Source organism: Taurulus bubalis (genome assembly GCF_910589615.1).
Source record: "Taurulus bubalis genome assembly, chromosome: 15".
Taxonomy (NCBI): Eukaryota; Metazoa; Chordata; class Actinopteri; order Perciformes; family Cottidae; genus Taurulus; species Taurulus bubalis.
In genome coordinates, this window is record NC_136603.1 from 21706682 (window position 1) to 21717509 (window position 10828).

At 45.6% G+C, this 10828-nt stretch overlaps 2 protein-coding genes across 2 annotated transcripts; both read left to right on the forward strand.

The window, feature by feature from the left end:
• Positions 1-1316: 1316 nt before the first annotated feature.
• On the forward strand, positions 1317-2465 carry gpr183a (G protein-coupled receptor 183a; the record flags this gene model as incomplete). Its single annotated transcript, XM_079231227.1, has 1 exon — positions 1317-2465. The coding sequence occupies one exon, from the start codon at positions 1317-1319 to the stop codon at positions 2445-2447; it is 1131 nt and encodes a 376-aa protein (XP_079087353.1). The 3' UTR covers positions 2448-2465.
• A 6575-nt stretch (positions 2466-9040) lies between these two features.
• gpr18 (G protein-coupled receptor 18) lies at positions 9041-10051 on the forward strand (the record flags this gene model as incomplete). The annotated part of the gene is made up of 1 exon (XM_079230971.1): positions 9041-10051. One exon carries the CDS (start codon positions 9041-9043, stop codon positions 10049-10051), a length of 1011 nt encoding a protein of 336 aa, XP_079087097.1.
• Positions 10052-10828: the final 777 nt, after the last annotated feature.

Here is a 10828-nt window from a genome sequence, read left to right on the forward strand (position 1 = left end):
AAATAGTGAACTTTTTGTCCACACCCATGCCAGCGAGCCAGGAAGCGGGCCTCTGCGCTGCATCATGTGCTCCAGCAGAGCGGGGTGTAATTTTGGCTCCAGCAATGTGACTTTCCAACGGCCTGCCATTCTAAAGCAGAGCGCCCTGGGGAAGCTGACTTCCTCATAGACAAGGTCGTCTCTCAACACACACATATATATATGTATTTTTTTTAAATGCAGAGTAAGTGTGAGAGCGCTGCAGCTGCAGTCAGAATCCCAGTTATGTTGTTTTATTGTTCACAGACTTCCTTCATGTCACTTTTAGCCGCAGACGGCATGAAAACAACAGTTATGTCCTGTGAGTCAGACAACGGTTACTGTACAAATAAATCCATTATTTATTCTCATAAAAAGGTCACGCATGTTCTTACAAGGATCTCAATTATGCTTTTGACCTTCAAATGATAAGTGGCATCTTCACACATCTTCATTCAGACACCAGAGAGAATCATCTGACTCCTACCCTGTTTTTGTTGTTGTTTTGCTGAATTTGAACTTTCACCTTTTGTTTTAAGAAATGTGACTTGATCGTGCAAAGTCTTGGTGAGCGACAGTGACTGGGGAAATAGAGAAGTTTGGTGTCTGCTTTGGGCTTTGTTAAAAAAAAAACCACAAGGTGGCGCCACACACCACAGAAAAAACGAACATTTCTATTTCACAGGACACTTTGTGATGCTCACTGTGGACATGTGAGTCGGGGGACTTCTATGATTGGACTTGTAGCCCACTTCTCCTTCCCTTTATTCTACGTTCTCTCATGTTTTGTTTTGTGTCTTATACCCAGCTGTCCTCTGGGGACAAAAATGAAGGGGGAAGTAGGAGTTTTTGCCAATAAATCAGCTCAGAGTTCACCGAAACTGCTTAAAACCCCCCAAAACATTTAAGGAAAGAACCTAAATTATAGTCACATCACCTTTGTGCATTGATTAATTCTTCATGAGACCCTTCGGTGGAGTAAAATCATCAAAAGAAGGTTTTTCATTTTACAATTCATTCCACTTCTATTACTATTTTCAGGTTATATTCTTTACTGAAACAAATAATATAACTTCTCTGACTTCCTTTTTGAAAGCAAGATCTCGAAAGCGTTTCATTCCAACATCGGCACAGACTCAGTGTTTCATTGCTTTCCTTTCTGAAAATGGACACGTCAGTTTTTGTTTCCTTCTAATACACATATTTTGGCGTAAGAGAAAGAAAAAAGGCACAATGAAATGAAATTCTCACGTGTTATTCTCCTTTTATTTGCAGTAACTGGTTCTGAACATATCAAGATGGGTTCCACTGCCGCGCCTGTGACCGTCGCCGTCCTATCCCGCAACAACGACTCGAACGAGCCCACCTGCGACACCCTGTACGCCCACCGGGACTACGCCAGGGTGCTCATGCCTCTTTTCTACTGCGTGGTGTTCCTGGTGGGGCTGCTCGGGAACAGCCTCGCCCTCCACGTCATCCGTCCCAATGTGAAGAAGATGAACTCCACCACCTTGTACTCCCTCAACCTGGTCGTCTCCGACATCCTCTTCACCCTGTCGCTGCCCGTGAGGATCCTCTACTACGCCCTGGGCTTCCACTGGCCTCTGGGCGAGGCGGTGTGCAAGATCTCGGGACTCATCTTCTACATCAACACCTACGCCGGGGTCAACTTCATGACCTGCCTCAGCGTGGACCGCTTCATCGCCGTGGTCCTGCCTTTGAGGTTCTCGCGACTGAGGAAAGTCAGCAACGTGCGCTACATCTGCGTCGGCGTGTGGCTGCTGGTGCTGGCGCAGACCCTCCCCCTCGTGGGCATGCCGATGACCAACAAGGAACGCGACGGCTTCGTCACCTGCATGGAGTACCCCAACTTTGAGAAGGTCGACAACGTCGCCACCATACTGATCGGCGCCGTCTTCCTGGGTTACATCGTGCCCGTGTTGACCATCCTCGTGTGCTACTCCGTCCTGTGTTTCAAACTCCACTCCTCGGCCAAGAGCAACCACCTGACGGAGAAGTCCGGCCGGAGCCGCAAGGCCATCGGCGTGATCTGCTGCGTGTCCCTGGTGTTCATCGTCTGCTTCAGCCCCTATCACATCAACCTCCTGCAGTACATGATCCGCAAGCTGGTGTCGAGCCCCGACTGCGCCGATCTCACGGCCTTCCAGGTGTCGCTGCACATCACCGTGTCCCTGATGAACCTCAACTCCAGTCTGGATCCCTTCATCTACTTCTTCGCCTGCAAGGGCTACAAGAGGAAACTCCTGAAGCTGCTGAAGCGGCAGGTCAGCATGTCCTTCTCCAGTGCCGTGAGGACGTCACCCGAAGGCTCCTCCAGGGATGTCATAGACGGCAACAAGATCCAACTCAACAGCTGTACCGCCGGCTCGGTCACAGAGAGACTCACAGACGGCAGGTTTCAGCAGTGAACGAAAGAAATGAGAGACACGAGAAGGGAGAGGGCCTTTTTCGCTGGAGGCCTACTTTAATCAAGACCAGTCAAACAGTGTCTCGAACAAATGGAAGTGGACTCGTTATGCCATCAGGGACTCCAAGCATCTGGATCCAAAGGATCACATCGACAGAGACGACAGAATGGAAATCCAGCCCATATTTTTTTTATTAGCATAGGTGAATTTCTCAGGAGAGCAGAGATTACTGCAGCGGTTGGAAAGAAAGCAGGAAAGCCTCCTGCCCGAAAAGACTTGAGCGCTAGCGAGTAAGAGCGAGTCGGAGGACGACAGTCCAGTCGGCATCAAGTCGTACATTCAAATTCCTGTGGACTGGGAAAGTAGTGAAAGCTTAGCTCATGTACAGTATGTGAAGAGTGAAGCAGTGTCCTTGAATAAAGAAGGCAACAGTGTAATATTCACAACCGGACAATGACTTTGCATCTGATCTCCATCCTCGCGGCGTTACTTTTATGGGCCGAGGTGTTAAGGTAGAAGCAAACATGAACAGAATCAGATTTCACGTTTCAGTTCAGTACTTTGTCACACCTCAGGAAAGTGTACACTCCTTATTTCAACCGCCTGCAGACTGAATTAACCTTAATTGGTGGTTAGAGTGGCGCCACATTATTGTCTGTTTTAGGATTAATTTCCTCGTTGTTAAAAGTGGGTGCGGTCTATGATGTCATTTAATTTAAAGGGGCCCGGCGGATTTTTCTTGTCAACATGCAGAAGTTTACATGCAGTGCTGTTCACCATTATGCAATTTGTGTATTCATTTAGGGTGCATTTCATTCCTCATTAAACATTTGCTGCTTTACATCCATGTTTACCAGAGCTTGCAGTCTTTTTTTTGCAGGTGCATCGCTGCATGTCCTGGTACGTTACCGCTACCTGTGGACCAGTGGAATAATGTGACACCATCAGTAGTACTGTGTGTGCACCAGTTGTGCTCAAGAAAACCAAATGAACCTGATAGCAGTGAACCAGGTGCTGTCTCAACCATCTCTACAACTCCCATAGTTGGCTGAGAGGTGATCGACCGAGGGAGTTCCTCAAGGATCCATTTTGGGGCCTGTGCTCATTTTCATTTAAATTCTACTGACGCCACAATTACATTTTTAAAACATGGCAGGTGTAGTTACATTTTCAAAATCCCAGTGCAAAAATATTAGTAAATATGAACAGTTTCCCTACCAAATCCCGAAACTAAAGGGTTAAAACTCGACTGCAGGAAGTAATTGAGTACAAAGTGTCGAGCTGCTCCAGAGACAAAGACTTGTGTAAGATGACACAGAAAATGTCCTGAGCATTTGGTGCATTTTCTCTTTCACAACTGCAACAGAAAAAAAGCAAACAACACAAAATGAGTCTCCCATTCATTGTCTATGGAGCTCCACACGTTATACCTGATGACATCACACGTTTTGAGACTTCCTCTCTGGTTCCTGGCGCTGACAAAGAGCAGCTCATGTTCACAAATAGTGATCGAACTGTCCGAGGTGCTCTCATAAAAAATAATGTAGTATGGTATAACTTACATTTAAAATAATGAGTACACACTGTTGGTCCTAATGTAATAAATAATATACAAAAAAGCTATTTTGGTGCAGAAGAGACAACACCTTGATAATGGATGTTTCTGCCAACATTTTCTAAAATGAACTGCTTATTTCTCTCTACAATACAACGTGTGACTCCAGTATGGTTACGGTGTGCTTCAGTTTCAGGGTATGGATCACACCTAAGGTTAGGCAACTAACAGCAGCTGGTTTGGGGGAAAGCGGCAACACGTGGCGACGGTCTGAAGAAGACAACTTGTTGGTCTGCAGCAGAATGCTAAACGACCTCCAGCACGAGAGGCCTGACGTGTGAAACGTCTTCTCAACACCTTCACATTACTTTTACACTTCGGTTCTGAAAGGCCACGCCGCTTCCTGCTCCGCACGTTGACAGCAGATGCGAACGATGCGCTGCAGAACCGTGAATGTGACGATAACTCACAGGGAACATCTCGGCTGGTTTAACACCCCACCATAAGCAGGCCTCCGCAGTTAAAAAAAGGAAGCTCAATAAGTGTGATGTACAGTCAAATCAGTTAACACACACACACACACACACTGTATATCTATGCGGTGCATCACATGTGGGTGGTGCATATGCTGATTCCCTGGTGATTCTTCCTTAAACAGATGACGTAGTTTTACATGATGTTGCTGATCCATATCATCACTTGTCAGTGTTCTTTTTGATGTGTAATTTGTACTTTGGAACAGGTTCTGGGTTTTGAGGAAGTCATTTGTAGACACAACACATCCCACTCATTTTGCTCTTGGTTTCGTTGCAGGTGCTCAGTACAATGTTATGATGAGGCTGGTTGGTCTGAGACAGGAATTGACACTTGACCGTCATTTATTTACTTTTTTAATTACAAATCCCCTTTCAGAAAAGATCACATTGTGACGTCTACGCTACGAATACTTTATGAAGCATCAGGGAAAGAACGGCAGGGAAAACAGACGAGATATTTACCTCCGCCGTTCTCCGTGTGCGATCACGCTCGTACATCAACGGAAACAAGGCCCAGGCCAAGCCAGAGTTCAGCAGAGGTCATTCCTTCACGCTGGTGGTGAAGCTCAAAGACCAGCAAAGCCTCCACCGAAACCACAGAGCAACACGGGTGTTTACGCTGAGTACAGTACAGTTTGTTGTGGAAACACCATAATACCAGTATAGGGAACTGGAGCTGAAATGTGACAGGAACTGTGTTGTAAACATATACAGCAAATTCTAAATAAAGTAAGTAACTTGATGGCTAAATCAAGAGATAAATAGATAACGTCTGAAAAAGAATAGGCAACATTCCAATATTGAGCATCTGCTGATTTTCATTTTCTTAATGGATAATAAATTAAACATCTTTGGGTTTTTACTGTGGTTTGGACCAAAACTAAATTTCCCCTTCGTATGAAGAATTTGTGATGAATTTTCACTATTTTCTGCAGGGTAGTGTCATATGTTTATTTGCTAATAGACCTCTTCATATGCTTTACTTTATACATTTGTTAATTCCATTTTACTGAACGGTGTCCCTTGCTGATAGCCTGGCCACTGACATTGCAATGAACACTGTATTTCACACACATAATTGCCATCTGCTTCATCTCTCCCCTTTTCTTCTGCCGCCTGATTTCTTTTGGGGATTAAAGGAAAGCGCTAGTTTTAAAGGGATGGGCTGGAAGCGTCGGAGAATCTAGTGTCACAATGTATCTAGACATGGAAATGAGTGAAAATGATGAACGCTGCAGTTTGGATTTGAATAAATCTTTCTGCAAATTTCTTTTGACTTTGAATCCTCATATTTTGACTTCACTCTGACCTTCATTGTGCAGAAAGGTGTGTTATTGTGCAAAGTTTGAAACAATGTTTTCACTTTCCTCTGCTGAAGGGAGGAGAAAGAAGTATCTTACACAAATCAATTCAATTTGGTTGTTTCCTCAAACGGCCATGAGACTGTGTTGCTTATGAAGTTATGAACAGCTATGGTAACCAACACACATTTCTTATTTTCAGGTGATTTTATACTTAATATGTTACTCCATTTCTGCCTGAATGCCACACACTGTCCCTTTAAGACGTGCACACACACACACACACACACACACACACACACACACACACACACACACACACACACACACACACACATTATTAATCAAAGACGAGTATTTCTTTTTTAATCTTTCAAAGAATGTCTGGAGGGGGTCTTTAACTTTTAAAAATAAAGCAGCCAGTGATGGGGAGAGAGAGAAAAAAAAGACAGACGACATAAAAAATGGGGACAGGTGGTGAAAAGGAGACATGCCAAGAGAACAATACAGAACGTGATGAATAAGATACAATGTTATGCAATTTTGCACTACAAAAGTCAAAGTATAACAGTTTGGAAATAACTTAAAATGTTGTTCTTTAGCTTCAAGGTCTGCTATGTCACTTCCTGAATAATTGCCACTATTATTAAATATCTATAATACTTGTGCGTAACCACTGCAGTGACTGCCCTCGGCCTCTAGAGGGCAGTGTGAAACAGGGTAAAGCGGTGACGGGAACAGGAAGTTAAATGGACTCTCCACAGGCCGCTTCTACCGGATCTAAATATTGACAAGTGTAACGCCAGAACCAATTCATCTTGGTTTGCTTGATACTAAACGGGAATGGCAGAGTGTAACACGAGAGGACTTAAGGGAAGTGCAAACAGACAGAAGATAGATACCTGTCAGAAGAAATACATTTATACATATTTATTTACATATATATTTATATATATATACAGGCGGATAATAAAGACCAATGATTTATTATGGAGCGGAGGACTGAGGCAGCCGCATGACAAGTATCAAAGAGAGGAAAACATCGCACAGACTGTTGTCATAACAACATATTGCAATGAACACAAAGCGCCATCTGGCATGAGATTTCTGAAGACACATCGAGAGGACAAGCAGAAAGAGAGTTATTTCCTGGGAATAAGAATTAGACTGAATGAGCAGCTTCCTGTAATAAGAAACATAAATAATGTAGTAAGCTTGGAAGGAAGTTCAGCACCAAACACGCATCATCATCAAAAAAGAAAAGTGACAGACGGGTGACCTTTTGGTGGAGGGGCCAACCAGACGCGGCGTGGGAAAGCAGGGACGCACTCTCTATAATGGGAGTGGAAAGTACCAGTGAGGAGAAGTTTGGATTGTGCAATGCTCTGCGAGCCAAACGTCCTGATTCACAGTTGCCACCAGTTAACACACATACACACACACACACACACACTCACACACACATACACGCACACACACATTAATCTGTATTCAATCCAGGTCCGGCCTGACCTTGAGCTTTTTCACCTGAGCTACGCGCTTTGCATCCATGAAGTCGTCGTGGTGTAAAACCATCTCACAGCATCAGCGTGAAGTGTCTATTACCGCCGTCTTATTTCCTGTTTATATGGCAACTGCCTCAACATCCTGTTTTTAATTACTTCTCTCCAGCAGCAGATGCTTCTCACAGCAACCTGCTGTGGATTACTCCCCTGAGAACTAATGTGCTGTGACAGACCCCACTTTTCCAATCAATAACTCGCCCTAAATCTGCCATCTCTCTGGCTGCCAAACACACTCCCACTTCTAATGGCACATCATTTTCTTTAAGGGGGTTGTAATTGCAGACTGTGGAAAAGCTGTAGCCCTTTGTGTTCCGACTACGTGGCTACTGTAAAGGAATCTCAAGTACAGAAACTACACTGCACAGGAAGTGACTGGGGGCTTTACGCCGATTGTTTCAGCCTCAACCGCCTTCCATCACATTACCCTTTGAGAAAAAGAAGAAAAAAAAGCATTCAACTTCCCTGTTTTTTTTGGGCTGAGCGCTCCGATAAATCTCCTCGCGCCGCTTCATAAACCTGTTGGCGGGAGCTTGTCGAGATGTTTGTGTGATTTCTGTGGTGAGTGCAGTCTTTTATTGTTCAGGCAAGGCTACCTGATCTGTTCGACCTTTCAGACGGACAGGCGCATTTCAGCAGACTTGTTTTATGGTCACTTCATGTGTCCGTTTGTGTGTGTTTGTCTCTGAACTTCATTGTTTCATCCTGCAGCTTTACATGAGTAGTTTTCTCTCTGATATTTTAATGATAACCCACACTGTGGCAAACACGCTGAAATGTCAGACACAAGAAGTCACGTGATTTATTATCAAGACAGCATCGGCTTCGAGAGAAATTTCACTTCCACATTGTTCCCCTCAACCTCTCAGATTATTCCATTCTGTACCGCGTGACGCGTAAATGTTTCATTGTTTGCCATTTGCTTGCTTGTTTATGTGATTTTTTAATTAATGACACATCGAGACAGCCATGGTCTGTTTCTCTTCCTCTGTCTCTCGCAGTGCAGCTGCACGCCATTTAAAAATAGGTATTCAAATTAACAAGCAGCAGGTTGCGCAAACTGTAAAAAAAGAACTGACATGTACGTACTAATATTTATGTGGCCTCTGGCTTTTTCACCTCCTGGTTTCACTTCTTTTTTTTCTCTCAAACGCAGATATTTTGCGGAAAAAGTCACACTTTTCTCATGTTTTCTAATGGTTGTTCTTTTTCTTCAAAGACTTCAAACTGTGTGGACTCGTGAGGAGTAACTTCTACATAATGCTCAAAAGTAAGTTGCTTTACTTTGTCTTGCTCCTCCGATCATTTGAAACTTAAAATCTAACAGATTATTTCTCAAACTTGCCGTCGCCGATCATGTATTTTTGGAGCTTACAGTGAATTACAGACCTATCTATCTTATATTTAATCAATTCCATACTTGTTGTAGATGTAGAGAAACCACATATTCAGCCAAAATACCACTTTTTCCTCATTAGGACCTTGCTAGTAGCGCATGACCTTTCAACATAAGTGAATTAACAGGACTTTGGCTCCAATCTTGAAAACAAATTGGCTATAAAGAGCAAAAAAATGATGATAGAGGAACTGCTCAAGTGAAATAAACACCAAGATGTTGCTGTACTCTGTAAGTTTCAGAATGACGTTGGATCTAAAGTTCTCCGAAATGTCCGACGCTGAGCGACCGGAGCAGGGGTCGGTGGAGTACCGCATCGCGGGGCTGGTCTTCTACTCCTTCGTCTTCGCCATCGGGGTCGTGGTCAACATCACCGCTCTGTGGGTGTTTTCTCTCACCACCAAGAAGAAGAACTCGGTCACCGTCTACATGATCAACGTGGCGCTGGTGGACCTGACCTTCATCCTGCTGCTGCCCTTCCGAATGGTCTACCACCACCAGGATTACTGGCCCTTTGGGGACCTGTTCTGCCGGATCAGCGCCGCCCTCACCATCTTCTACCCCTGCATGGCCCTGTGGCTGTTTGCTCTGATCAGCGCCGACCGCTACATGGCCATCGTCCAGCCGAAGCACGGCAAAGAGCTGAGGAACGTCCCGAAGGCCGTGGTGGCGAGCCTCGGCGTGTGGCTCATGACCCTGGGCAGCACCGTGCCCCTGCTCTTCTCCGAGGACGACCCCGACCGCGCCTCCAACTTCACCACCTGCGTCAAGACGCAGGACATCATCCACATGCGCCGCGACAACTCCGTCAACTTCGTGCGACTCGTCTTCTTCTTCCCGTTGCCCATCTGCATCATGATCGGCTGCTACGTCGTCATCGTGGACAACCTGGTCCACGGGCGCACCTCCAAGCTCAAGCCCAAAGTGAAGCAGAAGTCCATCCGAATCATCATCACGCTGATCGTCCAGGTGCTGGTGTGCTTCGTGCCCTTCCACGTGTGCCTGGTGCTCCGCCTGGTGGGGACGGGCACGGACGGAGGGTTCAGCACGTGGGCGGTCTTCACCACGTTCCTGATGAACCTGAGCACGGTGCTGGACATCATCCTGTTCTACATCGTCTCCAAGCAGTTCCAGGACAGGGTGATCAGCGTGATCCTGTACAGGAACTACCTGAGGAGCGTGAGGCGGAAGAGCAGGCACACGCACACGGGCAGCGTCCGGTCAATGAGCAACCTGACCGGCGTGATGATCTGAGGCGGCCGCCGGGCTCCCCGCTGTGCACCGCGCACGTTTTTGGCACGATGCCGAATGCTTCGCTGTGCGCGCGCTTCGTTTACGGAGAGGGATCAAACACTCGCAATGAATTTCCGAGGCGTGATTCACACTCACAGTATGGGAGTGCTGCTGTTGTGGCAAAAAAAAAGGAAAAAACATCTGTGTTTCGGAGCTGATTGACTCACCCATGAGACTTGTGTTTTCTGGTGCATCTTCGTGAGTGTCTCAGGTGTAACACATGCAGGCGAAAAAAATAAAGATCAAAACTCTTCTCAGCCACGTCAACGGGTGTGAAAAGGGGCCTTTTGGTGTGGGGGGGGGGGAGGGGGTAATGGTGGAAACAGGAAACAAAAGTGGGTTTGTGAAGAAGGTTGCTGCTCTAATTTTGGTCGCTGCACCACATCTGCTCAGAGCTGCACCGTGGCTCAAATATAAACATCAGCGCTGCCTGATGTGACGCGCATGCTTGACTTGCTGTGACCTCGCCGTATTTGTGAAGTCACAATCTTCCTAAACACCAACACAGTCGACCCGGAAGTTGCTGTTAGCTCATCCGCCAGGTGATGGCAGCATGGCACAGCTAGACCTTATCTACCTGCCAGAGGACAGCAAAACTGTCTTTTCTTTACTTTTCGAAAGTGGATGCTGCAGTATTTACGATTCTCTGATTTTGGGATCTTTATAGATATATTTTGTATTTGTTTCTGCCTCTTTTTAAGTTTGCAACTGGCTTCATGAAAAGCAAAGATTTCAGTC